We start from the raw sequence: 25,062 nt of genomic DNA, 5'->3' as shown, positions 1-25,062 counted from the left end.
ACTGTGAAAACAAAGGAAATCTGCTCATAAATCTGCAGTGTACCATTCACTTTTACCAAACTTTATGTGGTAATACAATTAAAGTCTTTCAGTCATCTGCAGGGCTTCTGCTTAGCAGGCTACCACAACTACAGCAGTCTTGCCAGTCTTCAAATTGGTGGAGAAGGACATGGGGTGAAAATCTTCATCCAAAGTGGCACTGCACTATAAAGTGGAGCCAAGATAAACTTCATTAACAAGTCCCAACCTAACTAAAGCTCAGCACTATTGCGACACAACTTTCAGGTGCTTTGGATATATATTGTTAAAATCTCTACAAATCATATGCACCAAAATGTTCAATCCAGCAGAGACACTAGAGGTAGGCAGCAAAAACCAGTTAAAATTTCACCCTTATTTTAAAATTAATTATGCAGTAAAAATCAGATAAAACTACAGAGGAACACTGAAGTTCAATAATGCAAACGTAGACAATCTACTCACATAACGAGCTGCTATTTCCTTCTCTTCTGTTTTCTGTTTTTTACTATCTGAAGAATAATCTGTTGAATTTCTGTGCTTTTCTGCTGTTCTGAAACTGGCTGAGGGAGATACAGAAGAGCTCTGTAGTCCAAAAAGAGAAGAAAGCATCATCAGACCCTCATTCACATCAGTGGTTCATTTGTCACCACCCCTCAATACATCTCACACTGACAGTATGATCTGGAGCAGTTCTCACAGACAGCATGTTGGGTTTTAACCAGTGACAGCTGCCCACCAAGTGTGTCGTGTCAAAAACTGCACTATGTATTGCAAGAGACAGAAACAGGTGATCAGCTGACAGATCACATTGGCAGTGGCTATCTGCACTGCCAATGGGATTAATTTTATGAATACTGTGCACTGGTCTTGTTTTGGTTTGTTTCCTCTACAAATACGCAGGGTTAAGTCAATAGTCCCAGAAGAGGGGTGTGTGTTTGCACATGTGTGTGTGTTTGCCTGTGTAAATCAAAAAGAACAAAGAGGCTCAAGGCAAGTCACACTTCAGCAAACATTTGAATGAAGATTTCTACCAAAGAAAGAAGCAAGCCTCTGAACATTTTTGGAGCAGGCAAGAAAAGGAGAAAACACCTTAACTCATTTTATTTTGCTGCCTTTTACAATTACAGGCTATGCCTGCAGCAGACAGAAACAAAACACAGACTGGCTGAGTGATTCTCTTGCTATTCTACAGTGCTCACCTAGTAATGATTGCTGAAGAGCACACATATGGACAGGAGAGAAAGGAAGGTAATGTGTACTTTATGCACTATCATCCAACAACTCCACTCTACTCCGTTAAACAAGGCAGGCAACATTTATCAAATTCTACCATATTTCCAAGTCTTTGTGGAGTCTGTATCTTCATGTACAAAAAAGGAAGCAGTGAAAGATGCAATGTTCCCTCTGGGACCGATTTTAGTAGCAGCAGCAGTTTTGGCCCTAGTTCAAGAAAGCATTTAAGCATGCACTAAAGTTTATCTCACTCTGAAGTCAGTGGTTGAACTACATAAGTAAGGATGTGTTCAGGCTTTTTGCAGAATTGGAAATGACAGCAATGGAGATGAAAATAATTGTCAGTTGAAATCCTGCTGACTGTTTCCATCTCTGTCCTCCTTTTTTACTGGCGTGGTGAGGAACAACCAAAGAAGTCCTGACTGATGGATTTTAGATCCTCCCACTCATCCAGAAACACTTGTTTGGGGTTTTTTCCTCCATGCATGACAGACAGCTGTTTTTCCACATAAAACTGTACTACATAGCAATTTGGTTTTGGGGTTTTCAGTGCAGCTATTAACATGAATACAAACCAAGAAATTAGCATTTACATTGAGTAACTTCTGTTCCATCACTATTATAGAATTTCCTCTTTTCCTTATTATATCACAAGCTTCTGGTAAGGATTAGGAAAACTTAAAACACAGAAATTAAGTGGTGGTTATTGTCCAAGTCACATAAGAGAATGTTACTTCCTACTGGAACACAGGTCCTCCTCTCCATTTTGCTCAAATTTACAGTTCTTCAGAACAGCAGCTCAGATTAATGAGTGGTAGAATTTGCAAAAATCTTCCATATTTTGGACTGATAATTGTTAATTACCCTCTAAGAACATTGAATGGAAATAAAAATTTTAGAACAAAGCTAGTGATGAAGGCACAGCCTGTGCCTTTCCCCATACTGTGCAAATACATCTTAAAATACTAATTTAGTTTTAAAGCAGATCATTAATCAACAATTATAGCAAATAACACAAACTAACAAAGTTATTTTTTTGCTCTGAAGCGACAACACATGTTAAGACATTTGGAGACAGCAGTGCCAGGGTACAGAAGCCCTTAAAATAAAGGCCAAGTAGAAACACAACATTAAATGAACTGATGACTTGAAAAATGTATTTGTTTCTGCAATGATACAGCATAGCCTTTTGCAAAAGATTTTTATACTACATTCTATACAAATGTATGCTATTACATTTGTATTCATTCAGAATTTGGAAGGCAGTAGCTTGTAATATGAATTCAATTCATTATTTCTCAACTTCACCCTACAAAAAGCAATTTGCTTTAAAACGAAGAAAAATAATCACCAATAAACTACAAATTAAAGTGGTGTCTAAAGAATTAAACTACTGCACTTATTTAAATAGAAATATTTATTTTCATAAATCTGAAACCATACAGTTCCATTTTTCACAATCTGGTTAGCTATGTGCTATAGATACCATTTTAATCTTTGATTTCACTACTTAATAAAGTAATAAATTGAAGATCCCTACTAGAAAGATAAAGTAGCTAATTATCACTAGCACATTAAAGGATGAGCACCACATTGGGCATTGGGGCAATGAACACTAATAATGGTTTTATTGCTTGATGGATCTGACCTCATATCAATATGAAAGGATCCTCCTGCAGTATTCTTACCTGACATAAGCAGAAAAAATGGAGACAACTCACCTGCTGATAGCAGGCAGAACCTCCTTCACCAATCTGAAATTAGGCCAGTGTACTAGGAGAGACATTATTTTGCCTCACAAGTCAATTACTACAGACCAAATCTAAACACTCCCACTTTCAACTGCCACACCTTTTTCCTTGCACCAATACCCCTGCAGAACTGCCTTCTTTTCCCTTCAACATGAAATGCACCTGCCACATTAAAATCAGCAACTTCAAGGGATGGATCCCTAGTACTTTTGCTGACAGATCTAAGTTTATCTCTTATGCTAAGCAATAAAGATATGTCACATACATAGACAACGAGCTATGATCTAGATCTTCCTATGGACCTAATGGCTATTATATTCACTGTGTGAAAGACAACAGTATTAATCATACTGGGTTCCCTCTATTGTTTGTAACAGCTTTTCAGTCTATAAGCACTGATAAGGACCTACCTTCATTGAGAAATACTGGGATATAACAATGTCCTCATGGTTTCCATTGACATCAGATTCCTGAAAATAATCCTGTACCCACCCACACCTTGGTTCCTGAGTGTGCCAGCCCACAAACTCCGAGAGAGGTCCTTACATTTGCAGATGGTAAAAGAAAACCCCATCAAAACACACAGCTCACCTGACAGACTCTGCCTTGTTCCATGATTGAAACATCAGTGCTCTCCTAACAGCTGCCTTTAAGAAGTTGGAATAGGATAGTTACTTAGAGAAATTGATTCAGCACTATGACTTGGCAGGCTGTAACTTAATGGGCCAGAGTCCTTGTTTTAGTAACTATTAAAATTTATAGAGAAATGAAGTCTTTTTACACTGCTGTTTTCCTCAATAAAATGCATGAATCTACTAGAAGAGTAGCATTTTCCTATTAAACAATGCTGAATTTGCTTACATGTAATAATTATATCAGACATAAGAAAAAATACTCTTTGGTGAAAGTAGGTTACACTTAGTTTGTGTTTGAGCAAAACATACCAGTTTTTTATTTTCTGCTTCGGTAGAACATTTTTATTCATGGTAAACATGTCACAAAATGCTGACAAAAAACCAATGAACATACACATTTATAGAAAGGCTGAACACATCACTGTGTTCATATAATAAATTTAAGACGTAGAACAGTGTCTTTCTAGTACTGGACCCACAGTATTTTTTGCACTAGGCTATGGAGCACAGCATGCTATGATTCAGTCTCTGTTTTGGGCAGAGCTGAGCACAGTGCTAACTGAAACAGTCTCCCACTAGAAGGACCGTGCTGTTTCTTCTCCAACACCATCAGGGCACTGCTCCTGGTGGAATATCAGCGCCATACAGGTGCAAATTAAACCAGGATCCAGAGAGCCACACAAGCCTCCTATGCAGCCACAAAATTCTTACCAGCATACTCACTGTCTGTTTGGGATAATTAATAGTTCAAATTGCTAGGGGGAAAAAAAAAAATCACTGTTTTACCCCCACCTTTTACTGGAATTTAGCTGTATCAACATACGTAGCTCACACTGTAATGTGGCAGAAATCAGTATGGAAATCATAAATCAAATTGTACAGCCATCCAGCTGCAAGCCCCAACTCCCCATATGCTGACTTCTCCAGATAAGACCTGGCCTGAGCACACTAAGTGATAATTAAATGAAATCAGTGTTAAAAGTAATGACTAGAGATGACAAGATGAAAAGCCTTCCTACATGTTAAAGCTGGTAACTCTTTAAAGCATTCATGAGTGTGACCATTCCCCAGTGAACCCTTACTACTATGCCAAAATGATGTATTTGGAGTGGAATAATTAAAACAATAATTCTCAACAAAGTGGGAATTACAAGATAATTGACCATACTGAAGTATTAAGCAAACTGCAGTAAAAGCCAAGGATGCTCAACGCTAAGGTCAATTACAGTATAATTATCTGAATGACATTATTGCTGTTATAAAGACTGTTGAAAGTATAAAAGAAACTATAAAAATGGATACAATATGCATCGCAGTGAAACGACCAGGCAGTAATGCTGCTTTGTGTTGGCTGATGCCAGTGTTATAGATGGAAGCACCAGCACTGGAACTTGGACTCAGGCACTGCCCTAGGTTTGGGATTGGAGCACTAAGCGGCCTAATACTGTAAGCTTATATCAGAGGTGCAAAAAAAAAAAAAAAGAAAAAAAAAAAGTAAGAAATTAGGGTTAAGACTTCTGACAAGCTAAGGGTGAGGTCCCACCAGATAGGTGAGATGTCAGGGCACAAGAAAAAGAGGCACCGCTAACACAGCCCAGAGACCATGTGTTCAGGGAAGAAACTGCAGCCAAGGGCTTCCACAAAGCAAGCCTAAGGGCTCTAAGGTAACACTGATCTACCTATTTAAAAAATAATTCATTTATAGACATCTATATGCACAGAAGCATTACTTTAATTAAACTCAGGAAGATGGCTCGAAATGCTATGGGTTGATCTAGAGATACCATAATGGAGGATTTGCATAGCAACTCGGCCTCCTGAAGTCACCACACTTACACAGCCTTTTTGTTGCTGGTATTATTATTATTACTATTATTGGTATTACTACATCCCAGTATCTGCATGGATAGACATGGATTTTGTCCTCTTTGTTTTAATTTTTCAACACACACTCTTTGCAGCCCTTAGGCAAGTAGATTTTCTTTACCAAACCCTTACCTTGAGGTTTACGTAGCAAGTCATGATCAGGCTGACACAGTCAGGCAGTACAACTTGGACCACAGCACTACCAAAATGATTCATCAGAGGAGGCGGGTAGGCAAGTGTTGATCCCACAAGTATCACTCACTGGTCATGGTGGACTTCTTTAACATTTTCATGTCCCCACTTTCCAACTTGTTTCTCTGCTTGCCCAAACTAGAACCTAACTTCCACTCAGCCATACCATGAGCAATTTTTTTTTTTTTTTGTCTTATTCACTGTCTTTTCCCTATGGCTGCATTTTCAGATATCAGAAAAAACCTCAGAAACTGTCAGGGGAAAATGCAACTAACTATATAGATATAGATATAGAACAAAGCTGGTTTTAATATCACATGACCTGGTCTGAGCTAACCGCATCAAGTTTTTTGTAATCAAGCGTGTGATAATTATTTTTAATACAAACTATGATTAAAATGCAAACTTTGAAGTTTTATATAGCATTTTTAACCACTAATTAACTTCACTAATTGCAAAATTAATGAAGTTAATTAGAGGATAAGAGTGCTATAAAAAAAACTTCAAAGTCTAGATGTGCAGTGCTGCCTGCAAGAGTGTCAGGAAGACTATTAAAAAGTCCAGAATAAAGAGAATATGTAGGGTCAGCAGTCTTCAAAATCTAAGTGTTCCCATAAATGTTACGTCAAGAGAAGTACAGATATGTGTGTTTAGTATGTATATGTGTGTGTAATTTCACAAAAAATGCTCATGTAACTGTTTACACTTGTGATCTGCTTGCCATTGGTGGTACCACTGGAGTATTTAATCTGAGCTAATTAAAAGCATCAAAGTCTAGATGCTATGAAATGGGTGATAAAGCAAAGCAATAAACTACTACAGTTGCACACATTAATTCCAGCTGTATTTCAATATATACTTTTAAATTTGCTGGAAAAGCTGAGAGGGACACACAACAACAGCTGAAAGTACTTAGCAATTTTGATGTAAAATCCCATCAGCATGGGATGATGATTCTCTGGCCCCTCCTCGTGTACAGGTTCATATTGGTGACAAGAAAAGTAGATGTTTAAAGCAATGGTCAGATCTGCTGGCTAGTCTTTTGCAGATGTATTTTTGCAATAAATCCTTTAAAATACAGCTTCTCCACTAATCACTGGCTGAAGGACATAACACACAAAGGGCCTCAGCACTACTTGACACCGTGAAGGTCAAAGGATGGGGAGAACTAATGCAGCTTTAGGACAAGCAGTGGAGGAGTAGAAGAACGCAGATGAAAGTGAAAAAAGGAAGACTAGGTTTAGGTTAAAGTACATCCTAGCACAGGCACATGAAGATAGTGAAATCAAATGTGCCAAGAGTAACAAGCACCCTTTGGTAAAGAAGAACAGTTTGAACACAGGACCTGGTTTCAGCAGGGAACAAAAGAAAAAGAAACAGATGGCAGGAAAAAGAGTTAAACATTTCTGATAGGTTTACAGAAGGCTCGGAGTTCACAATATTACATTTACTAGGAAGACTGTTCTCACCCACAGTTTGCTACTTGTTAACATTGAATTTAATTGACAGTAAGACAACCTGGGCACTGTCAAGCATCCTTCCTTACTTAATCTATAGAACAATTCACTCAATACATTCTCTCCATTCACCAACCTGTGATTCCATCTCCTCCCTTGACCAAACCCTAAAATAAGAATACATGTTTCAGAACATAGCAGAGTAGGTAATTTGGATGGATTGAAAAGATTTGTAAGAAGGTGGTAAGGCACAAATTGCAACTGCTATAGACAATAGAGTAGGTGAGCCCCAGGGCACATGCAGGCTGCAAAGCAATATCAACCCTGATGTTTCCAGAAAGAAGCGTTCCACCAATCACAAGCCTGGAGATGCTACCAGAGAAAAAGGTCTTGCTGGCATTCTAGAAAGTAAGTGTGAAAATCCAAGACACACCTGCATGTTGGCCAAGCCTCTAAATGTAACTTCAGCCAAAATCAGAGTTACTTAAAGGGAAGGGTCAAAGGCCATCAAGTTACAGAAATTCAGAAGAATTCAGGATAAATATCTTCGGAAACATCAGGAACTGAGTAGTGCCAAGGAAATGTGAAACTATAGTCCTCTCCTCAAATATTTATTTGGGGTTCCAGTTACTGATCTTTCCTGCTATTTCCTTTAGCAGAGACCTGAAACAATTTGAGCAGTTTTAACAAAACAGAAACACAGAGAATAGAGTCTATGGGCAGTTAACTCAGGAGAAAGAGCAAGGGAAAGCATGCAATCACAGAGTACGAGAAAAAGCTCAACTAGCTGAAGCATTCAGTACAGCAATTTAATTGTGGGCTCAACATCATGAAAGAGAGAGAAGAATAGCCACCAGCCTGTATTAGAGGTTTTGAGTCACTGACATGCCATGAGGCAAGGAAAAGCAGCAGCACTCCATTACTGTTCTTCAAAAGCCAGTGATGGACATGCATAAAAATTCCCACCATCCAACATATCTCCAGAATATCAACACTAATTATATTTTCACAGCAACTGCATTCAAACAGAATACACAAGGATACTTGGTTAATTTTCAGAATTCTAAAAAATACTACAGAGGGAATGTTTTATGATAACCATTAAAGGCTTGTGTCAGTATGCTTTACAGTCTGTTCCTGCAAGAACCAGGAAATCCCTCTGAAGAATAACTGGCTTTCGCTCAGAGTCCTCTTTTCAGACCAAGCACCGTAGTAGAACTGTTATCCTTCCACTTTGCAAAGTGATTAAAATGGACTGTAAGGCACAGAGCCAAGCTGGATGCAAACACTTTCCTGCAGCGTCTCAAGGCACAAGGGTTATAAAAATCCCTTCAGTACTGGCAACCAAAGTTAGGAGGTAAAAAATACACATATCTACACCCCCTAGATTTTCCATGTTCAAGAAGCAAAATGATCAGGATTTAAGTGTTGCCTTCTCCAGGGACATTTTAGTAGATTCAGTTTTCATGTGACAGGTCCTAACAACTTTCTCCTGGGACTTACATTCCCTATCTATTCTCCATTTTTACCAGAAGCATCACTGGTCTTAACCTACTGCTAATGAGCCTTTTCTTTTTTTGTTGTTTTAAAACCACAGAGAACATATCTGAAGACAGTCCCACAAGACACTCAATTTAGTTTCCCTCCATCAGGTACTGTGCCCCAGTAGCCTACATTTTCAGTTTTGATTATATCTAATAAAGGCTATATTCATGGCAAAGACATCAGTTTTAAGTTTTCACATTTTTGCTCCCTTCCAATCTATCCATATGTAGCAACCCTCCAGGGAAAAACACTTTCACTTTCTTCCCTTCTGCTTGTCTCTAAAGGATTTTATAGTTGTTTTGCTGCAGAGATGACCTAGGAGATGATAAGAAGACAAAGCAAATTATTGTTTTAACTGAATAGTTCACAAATGGAACTGATGATCTCTTTCTACATGTTCTGACTAGTTATCTCCCTTATTCCTCTTCTTAATCCTATTTTGTTCTTGACTTGATCAGTAGAAAAGTGATGGGGAAAAAAGTAGCCTTCAAAATGCTACCAGGATTACAAAAAGCCCCCTAAAATTCAATAGTAACACTCACTCCACATCCTGACTGCTTCTGCTATCAGAAACACGTTCACATTTTTCTCCAGTATTAAGCAAGAGACCAGCAATTTGGTTGTCTCTTCTCCATTAGATTTTGTGTGGCTTCTGAAGACTTGATTTATTTTCTGCTTTTTTAGTACCCTACATGGTTTAGGAAGCCACAGAAACTGATAAGTGCCTACTGAAAAAAGAATTTCATTATCCAACCAAACTCTTAACTGGGTGGGTGAATAAAACATAACTGGGTGCTATTAAATGTTTGCAGATTCCAGGTCATGCTGATTCTGAAACAAAACATTCTCTTAACCATCTATTAAAAACATCTTCCATAAAAAAATCTTTGAGCACTACTATTCTCCTCTCTGCCCAAATAATATCCTAGCCCATTATAACTGCCTCACTTCATTTACCCTCACTTACTTATGTTCCCAAGACCCTTGTTCAGGAAATTATCCCATTTCCTATTCAGGAAAGCACTTGAGCAGATGCCAGATTTGAGACACACACTTTGATCTTAAGGAAGTCACAAAGCAGAAAAAGAAATTAGTGGAATGTACATATGTGCTGAACTTTAGATGCCTACTGTGCACTACTCAGAATCTGGACCTCAGCCTGCTGCAAAAATAATGGTCCCCAGTTTCATTCTTCAAATCAGGACTCTTCTAAGTGGAATGGACGGAGGAGAGGTGGGAACACAGATTCTGCAGTCAGTTACATCAGTATGTAATAGCACATCATAATATAACACCTACTTGTGAAGACTGAAAAAATAAAACACATGGTCCTTTCTGCCAGATTTCTGATGCATTACAACTCCTGAACATTGTAGAGCTTTGCCAAGAGAAGCAGCAGTAGCTTTTACTTCTCCGGGCCTTCCATTATTTATATTAGATAGGTCACACTGTTAATGTTTTAAATGTTAAAAGCACAATCAAATACTGACTTCAGGCTAGCTGGAAATGTTTTGATGTTAGCAATGAGTAGCCAATACATTTTTAATTCAGATTAGAGAAAAGGAAAAGCAAAAAATCTCCCTCTTGTACTCCCCCTACACTCTGCCAAGTAGTTAAATGTGATTAACTTGGCATGCACACACGTGACCTTCTATTCTATTCAAATTCGTTATTTTAGGTAATTTCTGAAGACTCTTGTCTCTCGTTTAAGTATTTCATAATACGATTCATCTTTCCACTTGCTTTTAAGGGAAGACTACAGTAATATCCCTAAAACAGCATTCTGGCAAATGCTCCTGAATTATGTACACTAGGTTCAACTCTACTGTTACAATCATTTTCAAGACAGATATAATACATTATTATTACAGCAACACAATCCTGAATTGAATTTTCCTTTGCTGAATTACTAACACTCTAATGCTGAAATTGATCTGTTTTAAAAACCTCATGTGAAAGGTTTTTTTAAATACCACACATGCTCAGGCTCTTTATTTTAAATAGTTTAGAAATGAGCTGGTGGAAACAGGGTACTAAAAAAAAAGTCCTATGTTCTCTAATCTAGCATTAAGTACATGTTAAAGAACACCAAGCATGTTTCCAAGCAATACCTATGGTGTGGATTTAGATCTGCAAAGACCTGATATTTCACCAAGGTTCCAGGAAACCATTAAAAAATTTTATTTATAAAACAAAATGAAAGATGTTTATTTCCATGTGGGATACCTCTAGAGAAGCTGGCAAGTAACAAGTTTATTAAAATGACAAGTTCAAGGTACTTTTCTTGTTGACTGTAAATAATCTCCCTATGAGCCAATTAAGAGTGTGGAGATCAAAAGCCCAAGAAGCACTATAAAAGCTGGAATTACAGGGTTAAGGGAAAGCCTCCACAGGCTCCTTCAATACATATAATTTCCTCTAGGCACCCATTGACTGGGTGAAACAGTGCAGACAAGCATTTTTTTACTTGCTTTGGAGTACAGCAAAAACCAACACCCACACTTTAAAGGCCACCTAAATAGGCAGCCTGATTTTATGCACAGTCAATAATGAATTTAGCTGTAAACACTGATCCAGGTGAGAAGGCTAAAAGGGAGCTGGGATGAATGCACAGAATGACTTAAAAAATGGGTTTCTCTGTTGGGAAGTTATTAAATCTCAAATTACAACAGTTTGTCAGTGCATTTCTTCTTCTTAACAGCTTGCCAAGATCATTCCTTTTCAAGGCACTAGTCAGAATAGCCAGCAAAGTGTTTCCTAATGCAAGGCTTGAATACAATGATGATCTCTGCACACACCATCTTCAAATTTGAAGAGTGAGCGGGGCATTATGTTGAGTACACAGAGCACTGCCAGCATGTCTTTAGCCAGAACTTCAGACACTGAGCTGGAAGTCACACCACTGTTGACTGACCAACATCTGGGCTGATTGAGTTTCCTTGCACTGCTACCTTGCTTACTCTCAGTAATGATCTAAGTCCTGTTTTAAGATAGAAAACCTTGAATTTTAAAGTGGGTCTTCACTGCGGTTTCATGCTAACATGGGGACAGATTCTGAACCCGTCCAGTCTGTCTCCCTTTATTTCACTGCCTTTCCTTGCCCCTTTCATATTACAGGGTTCAAGTCCAAGACAAGCTTTCCTTATTTGTTGTGACAGATAATACCATCAGAATGCTCACTGTGCATAGCCTTTAGTCCTGACAGTAAATGCAAATTTTCATTTAAAGACACCTAGAGCACCAGATGGAGCCCTTACAGTAAGAAAGTGTAACAAACTCTTTCACATCAGGCACAACTGTATCCAAAGCTCCAGCCCACAGATGGAAATCCTTCCCTGCCTGCATGCTTTCCCCACTAGGGACTTTCACTACTGACAAAAATCACATTCCCACATCCACCTCTAAGGCTACTCCCATGCAGCAGCCTTGCAGGAAGTCTGGAAGAGTCTTCCAGCTGTGCAGCAGCCCTTGCAGGGCACCTTGCTAACAGTCACTAGAGTACTATGCCCAAAATCTGCAGCTGAACAATCTTGCTCCATGCACAGAAAGTGGCAGAGCCTTGCCTGTGTGGCCCTGGGCTGGAAGTAACAGAATGAGGAAGAGTTCAGGTACAGTGCTGGGATGTCTAGAGTCGCTGCTGCTGGTGGGTGGTGTGGTCCTAAGAGGGGCTAACATTAACCCGGGGCTTTGGCACTGTGCTTTGTTGCACAGTGTACATATGCTGTGTGACAGCTGGTTAGCCCAGGGTGAGCAAAACAACCAAACACAAACTCCCCTTGCCAGCACCCTCCCAACAGTGCTGTGGCTTCTGCTGATTTGGCTACATATCACAGAATCACAGGATATGGTGAGTTGGAAGGCACTCACAAGGATCATCAGGTCCAACTGCTGGCCCTGCACAGAGCACCATCCCCAAAGGTCACACCCTGTGCCTGAGAGCATTGTCTGAAAGCTTCTTGAACTCTCTCAGGCTGGTGCTGTGACCATTTCAATGGGGAGTTATTCCAGTGCCCAACCACCCACTGCGAGAAGAACCTTTTTCTAACAGCCAACCTAAACGTCCCTGACACATCTCCAGGCCATTCCCTCACGTCCTGTCACTGGTCACCACAGAGGAGAGACCAGTGCCTGCCCCTTCTCTTCCTCTCACGAGGAAGTTGTAACAGCAGTGAGATCTCCCTTCAGTATCCTTTTCTCCAGGCTGAACAGACCAAGTGACCTCAGCCACTCCTCATACACCTTCCCCTCAAGGCCCTTCACCTCCTCACTGGCCTCCTTTAAATGTTCTCTAACAGTTTAATGTCTTTCTCATATTTTGTTGCCCAGAACTTCCCCCAGCCCTGGAGGTGAGGCTGCCCCAGCTCAGGGCAGAGCAGGACAATCCCCTCCCTTGCCCAGCTGGCCATGCTGTGCCTGGTGCCCCCCAGGACAGGTTTGGCCCTCCTGGCTGCCAGGGCACTGCTGACCCATGTTCCACTTGCCAGGACCCCCAGGTCCCTTTCCATGGCACTGCTTACACCATCCCATTCCCAGTCTGTCCATACATCCAGGGTCACCCCATCCCACATGCAGAATCCAGCACTTTCCCCTGTTGAACTTCATATGGTTGTGATTGCCCAGACCCCTGATTTGTGGAGGTCTCTCTGCAGGGCCTCTCCCTGCCCTGGAGGGAGTCAACAGCTCCTCCCAGTTTTGTATCATCTGAAAACATGCCCGGTGTCCCTTTCAGTCCTGTGTCCAACCACCTGGTGTGAAAGGAGCCACAGAAACACAAGAGCAATGTAATCCCGCCTGATGGAGGGATGAAAATTCAAACAAAGCTTGTCTTCTGCAAAAACATGCAGAGATTAGACAGTCAAATGAAACTGGAAATAGCTCAAAAGGACTGAATGGTCAAACTAGAAGCATGCATGTACTTGCCAAGAATGGGACTCAAAACCACTGTGAGGTCTCAAAAGGAAGAATTAGGTACAGACGGATCACAAAGTAACATTGATGCTTGAGCTAAAAACAGAAAATGGGGAGGTTGGAAAATTGTTTGTATTTTGGAAATGTAGGTTTAGTAGTCTGCTCTTTTGTCTGATCACATGAAGTCAATTAAGCCTCTTCATGCCTCAAAAAGCAGGATAATTTCAGAAGTCTAGAGAGTGTTTCTTTCCCTTACAGGGTTGCTGTGAGGATTCATGGATTGAAGATTTGGAGGTACCCCGGTATCACCAAAATGGATCTATTACATATGCTAGATCAAAATTTAAAAATTAGGAAGAATAATCAGTATTCCTGGTATCAAAACACAACTAAAAGATTGGAGCAATCTAAATGCTGTAACAGAGAACCTGTACTAAACTCCAGAAACTACACAAACATAGAACTTTAGCCAATTCTTAGTTTGCATAAATCTGTATGACATGAGAAATGTAAAAGAACTCATCAGCCAAACTGTGAGAACCTAAAGCCACTGCCTCAGAATGTGTACTACCTTCTCAAAGACAGCCAGATGTCAGATGAGTACCCCTGATTTCTGCAGAAATGCAAAGCCAGTCTTTCTGTCATCACTTCGTTTACTATAACCCACCAGGTACAGTGTCTTTAATGGCTTTTTCCATGCAGTGTTTGCACTTAAAGCACTACATAAGTATGAAAAACAAACACTGTGCTTTTCTGATTAAAATCTAATATAAATTATATTCAAAATAACGCAGACCACTGGTTAATGGCAAGCTGCCAGTAAAGATCTTCTCTGGCTGAAGGATGTGCACCACTGATTTAGGTCTTCATCTGTCTGCTATACTGTTACTTCTGTCTTATTTTACTGTTTCCTATTACTGAATATTCTTTTCCATATCCACTCTTATTCCTAACTGGCCAGCTTAGAACTCCAGTTGCGTATTATTTCACACCAGATAGTGCAAAAAAATGCTGCCCCACAAAGCATAATGACTTTGTGACTTGAGTAAGTCAAATTCAATCTCCACCTATGTAGTATACCAGTTCTTTCCTTCCTTGCTTCACTCAAATCTTCTGTTACTTCAATGCAAATTCATTCCAGAGGCACTTTCCTGCTTCCTGGTCTAAAATCTGTGAAACTCCAGGTAAAGCAAAACTTAGGGCCCTTCCTATAGATCTGCAGGCAAAGCAGAGTACCCTAACAAGATAACTCTGTGTAACTAAGTACAGGGAAAAGTACATTTCACATAAAAACACAAAACTATCCATGCCTGTCTAAAAAGTAAGGCCATGCCACAGAACATTCACAAGTTAGTTTCTGTGAATTCTCACACAATTTAGGTGATCCAAAACTGTTTCCCAAATGCTGTTCAAGTATGATTGTGGAATATATTTGTTTTGACTGGGCTTTAAGTCCCTGCATTTCAAAAAGTCCTCATTTTACCTTCAATCAAGGTTGAAATTTGCTATCATAATACCTTTAGCTCCCTTTAGAACTATTATGTGTATTTCCCAAAGAGAAAAGAATTGAGGATTCATCATGCACAAACCGATATGTACTATAACACCACTCCTAGTAGGTTTGCTAGAAATAGCTTGGTATTTCTACCCTTTGTTTTGATATTTGTAGGATTAACAACAAATTCAGGCCTGATCTCACAGGCAAAACACTTCTTGCTGATGTCAACATGGTTTAACACAACAAACATCCTACATATTACAAGAAACTTTAGCAATGACAGCAGTAAAAGGCAATTTCTTCCTTATCTCTTTTTGTGCTTCCCTTCTTTTCTTACTGTGATGAGAGCAGGAAAAATATGGCAACCATAACAAAGGGGAATAATGAAAACACTCACGGATGATTACTCAAATTGGGTCCATAAATACCACGATTACCTGGCTGCTACGGCACTTGAAGATCCATGAAGGCAGAAGACAAAAAATACCCGCATATCAAACGCTGGCCCTCCAAAACCCTGTGGATAGCTCAGATACCACTAGGCACACATCTAACAGCAGAGGCAAGGAATACCTTTGTATGCCTCCAGAGAGCACTACTGAACAGAGCCTTCTTCTTCCACTGCAGTGGTGTCTTCACCCCTGTGAACTTGACTTGCCACTTTCCAGCTGACCTGAACAACACCCTGAAGTTGATCACTACAAGAAAACTAGAGTCAAAATAAACAAACACAAAGCATCTCTCCTGCCAAGTGGCAAGACCTTCCAGATCATACGCTAACTTCCTCCACAACCAGACAGCATAACCATATTTCACAACACATTAGATGCATTATAGGTCCCAGCAAACAATACTCAGGCACAAAACTCAAGGGCCAGAGACGGCTAGAGTAAACTTGCAGCTCCTCCAGGGCCAAAACTACCTTTTCAGAAAAGACATCCTAATGTGATGCTATTCTCCTGCATCTATTCTCTGCCATCCCTCAAGGCAGACTTGAAAAGGACAGCCAGAAAACTATGAGTCAGACAGAGCTAAAAAGGTTAGTCTCTGGGACCCAGAAACCACAAGGATAGGTATTTCAGACATGTTTTTAAAAATGCTTTCTTTCTGTCTCCGTCTTCTCTTCCTGAAGGACTAAATGTAAAATGAAATCGTCTTACAGAAGGACAGCCGCTTCCCCCCTGTGCTCAATCATTCCAGTCACACTATGTTGTCCAGTAACCTGCATTGATAATTCCTCATGAATAAAATGCCAACATTATCATCCACAGCTATGTTGTTGACATGCGTTTGTAAAAATACCATTAATTTTCTGGCTTCACAACAGCTGAGCTACTCCCCATTTGAATATACAAAAGAGTATTTTGTTTAAACCAAATTAAAAGCGTTCCAGTAAATGACTTCAATTTTGCTGGCTATACTACTTAGTGTATACTGTTCTATTTAAGCCTCTCTTTCCTCATCCCTAGCCCTTCAACACCCCCATCCTTTTCTCTCTGTTTTTTTTTTTTTTCCCTCCTCCTCCCTTTATATACTTAATCCTTTCATTTCAGGAACTGGATTTTCCCAGCAAGACATCCACAGTCAGAGAGAGCTTCAAAAACATAGTGCCAAGGAGTTAAGGCAATGGTGAAACTGCCTCTGCTCTGTTTTTATTCACCTGATTGCCAAAAACTATTTAGCAGTAAGGAAAGAAAGGGAAAGGGGAAGGAAAAGCACCTAAGTGCTGAATACACCTTCCTTTACCCATCCAGACAAGTGCCGACATTCGCCATTTAAGTTGGAATGAAAACCACCATTTCTGCCAAGCCCTCCTGGCATCTCAGCACTTTATTTGTTCCCATTTGTATCTAATGCTTTTGTCAACAGTTCAACAAAAGTCAAAGCAAACAACCCACTACAAACACTGAGGGTAACAGCAACAAGCATGAATCCTTCACAATTATCCAGCCCAGCTGCTCAGTGCCTGTCCAGACTGCTTTCATTTACAACAGTGTCAACAAAAGGCTGAAACCCAATAACTAGGTGGGTCAATACTACCACTGTAAAGCCTCCAGAGAAGAAAATGCTGTTCTGCTGCTTAACTGCTTCAGCAAACATGCAGAATAATTCAGTTAGATAGACAAGTGCTTGCCTAATCATTTGTTGTGTGAATTATTCAAGGCTTTCCCTTCAAACTGCTAAACGATGGCTCTTCAAATATTTCCGTGGAACCACCAGATGTCCTACAGGAGAAAAGGGAACATAAGGCGCATTCTGACGTAAGAGAGGGCAATGGTAACCTGCCATCTTGAAAAGCATTAATGTTTAGAGGATTAACGCCTTCTCACACATTGCTTCTGGTATAAAGAACACACAGCTTTTAACACAAGTGTTAGGCATGCATCAATTTACTAGCTGCTTGATCTCTATACAGCATAATCAAGGGTGTGTACAATTTTTCTTCCTTTTTTTTCATGCGAATTGTAAAAGAGCTTTCTCCAGAGAGTATGTAAAGTGTAGGTAAAAATAAGCACAGAACCTAGTCAGGTAGATGAAGAGAGGAAACATGCATTTATTCCCACATATCTCTCTTCCTCCACTGCCTCTCATGCTCATTTGACACAAGCCAAATGCTCACTTGCCTTCTTCCAGAGGTTTCACGTAGGTTCATGTTTACAGTTTCAAAGAGCAGGACAAAGTGGTCTTACTGCATAGAACCCAGTGCTACCGATTATATGTTTTACTTTAATTGCCATTTAAGCATGGGAAACAGCCACCTTCAGAAATCTGCTTCCCTGAATTTGCTGGCTTTTGTCACAATTGCTCTATTACATTAACATACTATTTTTAACCTTTTAGCAAACTTTAAGAAAATGGGCAAATTAGGTAACAAATAGTGCTTGTTTTGATTTAATCTCATTACTGGCAAGAGCAACCTGAATATGAATAAATGTTTTTTCTAGGACCAGTTTACATATACATCACAGTGCAGTGTTGGACGGATATGTATCTTGAGCCAGAACACAATATCAAATACACTTATGAATATTTTATTTTTGACATCTACAGTAACAGTTGCGCACGCTGAGTAACTAGTATTCCAGAGAGGATTCCTGGCAGTTTTAAGACTTAGAAAAAGAGTAAGAGAAATTCTCTCTGTATGTCAAATTAAAGAACATATTTTTGTTTTTATAATTAGAGTCTGCAACATATTTTGTTTGCAAAACATGCGGCTTTGCAGTGATTGCACTGTAGCAATCTGGTGTTGTGTGTTGTCAACATGAGAGACTTCTTCTATCAAATAAAGTTTTCTTCCTCTTTCTGTCCAAAACAATCATGAAACATTTGCCTACTAAATAGCAGCAGCTCCATCATGCTGTGATCACCATAGCTGTTAGTACCCACTACAGCCCTATACTACTGAGTGGGAAACTTCTGTTAGATTTACTATTGAAAATCAGGTTGTTGCTGTTTGCAACACTAAGTTTTTTGCAGGACTGTTACAGTCATTAGCAGAATTTGTAAAATTGCTTAAGGCTCACAGAGAGCAAAGACACAACAGAGAGGGTACTGTAGAGAGAGGTACTGTGCAACAGAAAACCTCTGGTATCAAAAGAGTTGTGACTTGCGCAGAACAAATGGGAAAAACCTCTGATGCTAGAAACAGTCTGATGCTGAATACCCTGAAAAGTATGGGAAAGACAGATAAAATCACTATTTCTGATGGTGTCTCCTGTTCCTCATCCAGCAGAACAGGAAGAAGCATTGAAAAATGGCACTCCCAGCCTTCGCCACAGGTGAAGGTAATGCTGTTCACCAGAAAACCTTCATAAAGCACACCAGAGTCCTATAGGTCTGGAAAATAACTTTACTGCTTTCAAACTCCTGCAGCGTGACACAAAGCTTTTAGGCTAGATGGTGAGCACACACTACTCTTCTAAGGGCAACAAACTGATCATTGACAGATGCCTTTATGCTTAAGGTGGGGTCCCTTTGCTACTCTCATGTCAATTATACGTACTGACATGGCTAAGAAAAATACAGTATTGCAAGGGAATGGCAGAAAAAGGTTTCTCTAAGCTCACAAGGTTTACTGTAATTGATTTTTAAAAGATTATTTTTAAATTATTCAGACACTGAATTCTTCTCATAAGCTGCAGTATTGGACAGCAAGGCTCATTACAAAATAGTAGTTGGAGGTCGTGGCACAAAACTTTTCTCAAAGCAGGGAAGAAAAGCAAAACATTAACTTCTTCCAGGGCTAAAATGAATAGCAGTTTGATTTTTTAAAAGAAATGGAGAGGCGAGACAGAAGTACAGCATCAACAGATACGGCTTCAACAAATATATCAGGGAGAAAGGAGAAATATAAACACACAGGTATAAGCTACAATTACTACAAGCCAGATACAATGATTTCCTAATGCCTGGTATTGGAAGATCACAAGGCAAAGCTTTATGTTATTTAGGTCAGCACTGGCTTTTCAACTCAATGTAACTAGTCATTTCTATACAGTCAGTCCCCTTGTTTAATATAATAAAAAGAGAATTAATATAATAAAAAGAGAAAAGGACTCAGAAATACGCTGTCATAGCTGAAGAGTTTTATGTTGTGTGTGGTCTGTGCCAAAAACAACCCACACGCAACTGCAGAAAACCCTTCTGGCGGTCGCTGTAATTGGGAGACACCTCGCCTGGCCTTTTCTCCATACTCCTGCACTGCACTTCTGCAGAACATGCCAGTCTGACAAAGCTGGACCCTACCAGTGTTATTGTTTATTTTGATCTGTCAAGATTATTATAGCAAAGAAAATACTGTATACTCTCTTTCAAACAATATAGTGGCTTGTAATATGCCAGCTTCTCTCTATGGTGAATATGTGATGGACAGCTCACCTAGTTAATGGAAAAAAGGAACAACCCATGTTGAATCTTTTCCTTCTCCTGCCCCTCTGTCCCACTTACTCATAAGTATGCATTAAGAACATTCCCACAGCTGTATTCACTGCCTCTTGAGTGGGAGAAAAACAGGTGCAGCTGTGCCTGCTGATATTCGTATGCAAACAAGTAGCATTGGACTGGCTGCTCTACCTCACTTAAAAGCTCCTTGGTAGTCTTTGTTAAGTTTGCAGATCAAAAAGAAGTGATACAGAGCAATCTGCTGTCCTTTTAATGCAATTAGCAGATTTAAGTGGCATTTCGATTCCAATACTTCATTAAAACACTGATTGCATCCAGCAATTACTGATGATACAACATTCACAGTGTTCCCCCTACAGCCCTCCCTGAGACTTGGTGGAAAGGTGGGGCAAGCCCTGGCAGGCAGCAGTCAGAGCCAGCAGCCAGCACAGCTTCTGGAACCAGACGTGAAACCCGTACCTAGTGCACCGCAGCAGAGCGGATCTAACAGGGAACTGACAGGAAGTCAATAACGCCTGTGCTTGTGGTCTCCATAATTCCTTCAGGAGGCAATGGAAAATACCATCTCCAGGATTTGCATCTCTTAAGCACGATTGTGGCTGGGTCTGTTGCTGGGTCAGCTGCCACACATTGCTGACTTTTGCTACACGTCTTCATTTCCATTTTACAATTTCTGTGAGACTTTCTACCCCTCAAGTTCTGTTTCTTCTAGTCTTGTGACAGTGAAGCACACGAGTGGTCAAGTCCAGTAAAAATGTCATGCGGACACAAGACTTCAATTTTCCTCTTGGATTATTTTTCATGTTAGTCCAACAAGCCAAACAATACCTCAGTTTAGGAAAAATACTTTTTAAAATGCACCCAAATGCAAGTTAACAGCATCCCAGAAAAAAAGTGACATCAAGCTGAATTCCTTCAATCCCTTAATTGTGGGAAGCACTGCTGGGGAAGGACCTGGCTCCATCCCCTCTGCCAGGAGCTTGGGGCATCCCTGGGGTACCCTCCAGCTCTGGCCCTGTTGCTATCAGCCAGCACAGCTCCACTGGTGCCAAGGAAAGAACAAACTAAAAAAGATTAATTCGCAGATGTTCATGCATTTCACACACAGGGTGCCCTGTGGTCCGTTGCCAGGGCAACGGGAGACCACCAGCGTGCGCTTTATTGGCTTTATGAAGTGCGTCTCGGGGGCTATAGTCCGAGAAATGCTGCATGATAATCTTCAGGCTTTTCAGAAGCCTTGTTTTGTGTTTATCCACATTTAACCCTCTGAGTGTTATTAAGAGCACCGCTATGTCTGGCGTGACAAGGAGTGTAGAGACAGGATGTGAGGAGACAAACACATCATCTCCGTTTCCAGCCTAGAGACCCTGGAAAGCATGTCCTCAGCACCTGCTCCCACCTGACCTGCACGGAAGTTTTCACCCACAGCCTGCAGGTAGGCTGGCAGGTAAGCTGTTGTAGGGCAGACCTCAGTACAGCCATGTCTGGGGACAAAACTGACATCAGAAAGTGCAAATGCAACAAAAGTGTCACACTAGATTAACAGATAGAGATGGCAAGCATGTTTCTCAGTAACTTCAAAAGAAGATTAAAAAGAATCAAGACCATTTCACCAACTTTCTAGACACATGACACATGAAAAACCACACTTTTATTTGGAACCCCAATACATGACACTAGCAAACCAGCCACGTCAAAACCTTTAACCAAAACTTATAAATTCACATAGAGAACTTCCCTTCCTCTCCTTATTCCAGGCCAGTGTCAGGTGATTCCCCTAGCTGTCCTTTCACCAACCAAGGCAGGGCTGCAGATGGGAGGGGCAGGAGGGAACAGGGGTTAAAATCACAAATGACACAACACCCCAAGCAGCAGCAGCCGCCACTGACATCAAGCGCTAATCCAGCAGGAGAAGAGAGGCAGAAAGCGAGGGTGGCAGAAGGGATCAGTAGAAGAAATGGCTTGCATTCAGACTTGCAGGAGAAAGAGCATGCAGAGACAATCATTTCCTGGGAAAAGCTAAAGCCTAACGAGAATTTACTCTGCCTCCTTTATTCAGACAACCAACCCCTTTGTGGCAGGGGCTTCCTGACTGACAGGAACCCAGGGCTCTTTAATAGGATTTCCATATTATTTCCAACACCTGCCTATAAGTTATTTGTTTACATTGAAGAAGGCGAGATTCTCAAATCAGGCATCTGCTTCTGGTTCAGGCATATTTTAGGAAACCATGTAGAAAGAAGCTTTGTTGCTATGGAGACATTTTTATTTTCTTCCCTTAGTTGGATGAAAAACATTAGCATTTCCAATTTTTTGTTCTTCAAAAGGCCAAATGTCGCTTAAGAAAAGACAGAACTTTTCAAATTGCTATGCAGAATAGGCTAATCGAGCTTTAGATATTTAATTAATTATTCAACTCAATTAGAGCTGCACCAAAGAGAGGTAGGAAACAGTGCAATTTTCCTGCAAACTTCCCTCAATGGCCAATTCCTGCTGGCCGGTCTAATTGCTTTTTCCCTCAAAGCACAGCTAAAACTTTGTAGTTCATGTTGCACTCAACAATCTTGCATAACAACTTGCATATCAGTCAGAATACCCATTTCCCTAAACTAATCATCTTGGACTTAGGAATGTGCTCCTTTCCCAGTGCCAGAAGAGAGATAAGAAGAGCCATACAAATTCACTATTAGCATTCAGTAACTTCACCCATATGACAGAAACTTCCAATGCATGTCATACATGTCACTGAATCCAGAAGGCGCACTCCTTCCCTCCCTTTAGCAGATAATCTGCATGCCCAAGGAATCTGTTGATTCATGTAAAAATAAGGGATGTTTCAAATGACTTTGGACCTAACAGTTTTAAAGACAAAATCAAAATGTTACAGACTCAAAAAAAATGAAAAAAGAAAAAAATCCCAGCACCAACACAAATCTCTAAGTCAAAAACCTAGTCTGGGTCCCACTTTTGACAAAAATTGATATGTGTTGTTTATTTTCTCCCATTACATTGACAAACATCTATGTAACTTGATCTGCAAATGTGTTCCTCATTCCAACTCATCCACCATGAGTAAACTAGTGTAGGACATGAATTCGGCATGTAAAGCATGATTTTAATTGCATGCTTACAATGAGGAGAACCTGAAGAGATAGAATAAACAAATTAATTTCCTCCCTTTACTTCTCTTCCCCCAGCTATTATATTGTCAAAGCCTTTGCACTGGAGACCTTTCCACCCACCTCCTCATTCCAACAAACTTCCTCTTCCTACTCTATGATGTGAAATCACAATCCTGTGTTATCAACATCACAGTCTGTTGCCATGGAAATAATTAGACATGACTGCTCAGGTTAGAAATTACAGCCCATGTATGTATTTGCCTTCTGGGTGAAGAGAGCATCTGGAGAGAGAATATTTGAGTTACCCTAAATCACCAAGTGGCAATATAAAAGTTTGACAGTGGGATTCTCTATGGGAACTTGACCAAACGCGGGTACACCACTGAGTAAAAATCACCCTGTGGTAACATGCAGAAAGATGTAAGATAAGAGGGCAGTGTGCCATTAATAGACAGAAGTGGATAGAAAGCTATTGGGTAAAAGAGGTTAAGCCATCAAAACTAGCAGAAGCAGCTAATTCTTTGATGCCAGAGCATATGCTGTCACTTTCATATGAATATGAGTACCCTACAGTAAATTAAACTTCCCAGATGACCTCCTGAAAAAGACTAAAGATGTGATACTGCATGAATGAAAGAAATTTAAAACTCAGTTGGGGTGGGGGAGGAGAAAAGAAGAAAAAAAACACAGCAGGGAGATACACACCTGAGGTTTAGTTTCATGCTCCTTTTCAAGTGTGCTTGAATGACACACTACAAGTTTAGCCATGAAAAGGTTATTAAGAAAAAAAAAAGCAGTGCCAAAAATCAGCTCCATAAGATGGACTGAGACAACAAACAGGACCTTGCTAATTAATATTTGTTCTGCTTCAGCAGACAGTTACTGGACAAGACTGCAACAAACAAGCATGTCTCACCCAATCACATCATTAATCCACTCACGTTCACCACCTGAGGACCAGCTATGCCCCACAGATATTTATTCATCTGTTCCACAAACAAACAATTACAACACATTTTCTGGAATTAGGGCACCTGTTACATTCGGCACAGCTTACATGCCCAGAGGCAGATATCAATTAATACTGAAAAAATTACTGTATCAGAAGCCAACAGAAGTTACTCATTATTATTTGGTAATGCTACCCCCCAAAACACCCACGAACATCAAAAACACACCTCTTGCAGAGTGGTGTAGTTCAAATCCGCTCTGTTTAAAACTACCGCTTCATCACAAGAGAAAGCAAAATACATGCAATGCTTCATTCCTCATCGGCAAAAGTACAAACAGAATCCAGGATGTGATGTGATTTTAACAAGCCTGTGAAGTGCTTTTTAGCTGAATGGTGATTAATTGGCCAAATAACCAAATGATCAGGAAATAAATTCTGCATATTTCTTTAAGCTTGTAACAGGTAACCACATTTTTTTGGCTGATTTAATAAACGCTGACTACAGAGACATTTGGCAGGACGCTCACCTCTAGAGGAAGTCCCATTTAAAAGAAACCTGACAATTTGGGCAAAGTCACAAAATACATAACAGCAGCTTATGTGATGTTCCTCTATCAGCAGAACAAAGTGAGCAACGTATTACAATTGGTAATATCCAGAAGTCTTATTGTATATGTTGGAGCATTTTTATTTTAAAGTATCTTGAACTTTCCAGAAGTGCATTCACACAACTCCTCCAAGCATCAGGTTACTCACAGATTCAGGAGTAAGCAGCCTACTCATAACTAAATGAAAAGAGGTCTAAACACTCAATAGTGGGTAACAGCTTGAGAAGCACTGGAGCACCTGCTACCACAAATGTAAATGGAATGTGTGAATTGCATCCATCCTCTTTCCCTATATCGCCCACATGTGTAATTATTAGCTTTCACACAGATTAAGGCAAAAGTAATTTTATTTCTAAATTCACCTCAATTTGC

At 40.1% G+C, this 25,062-nt stretch overlaps 1 protein-coding gene across 1 annotated transcript in view; it reads right to left on the bottom strand.

Moving 5' to 3' along the window:
- LOC311165511 (transducin-like enhancer protein 4) overlaps positions 1 to 25,062 on the bottom strand; it is a 97,571-nt gene that overhangs the window by 13,493 nt on the left and 59,016 nt on the right. Inside the window, exon 9 of the mRNA XM_084225556.1 lies at positions 484 to 603. Coding sequence (XP_084081682.1) covers positions 484 to 603 — 120 coding nt within the window. The remainder of the gene's footprint in view (positions 1 to 483; positions 604 to 25,062) is intronic.

This window comes from Fringilla coelebs (assembly GCF_963513975.1).
Source record: "Fringilla coelebs genome assembly, chromosome: Z".
Classification (NCBI taxonomy): Eukaryota; Metazoa; Chordata; class Aves; order Passeriformes; family Fringillidae; genus Fringilla; species Fringilla coelebs.
This window is presented reverse-complemented; position numbering and strand designations above follow the sequence as displayed.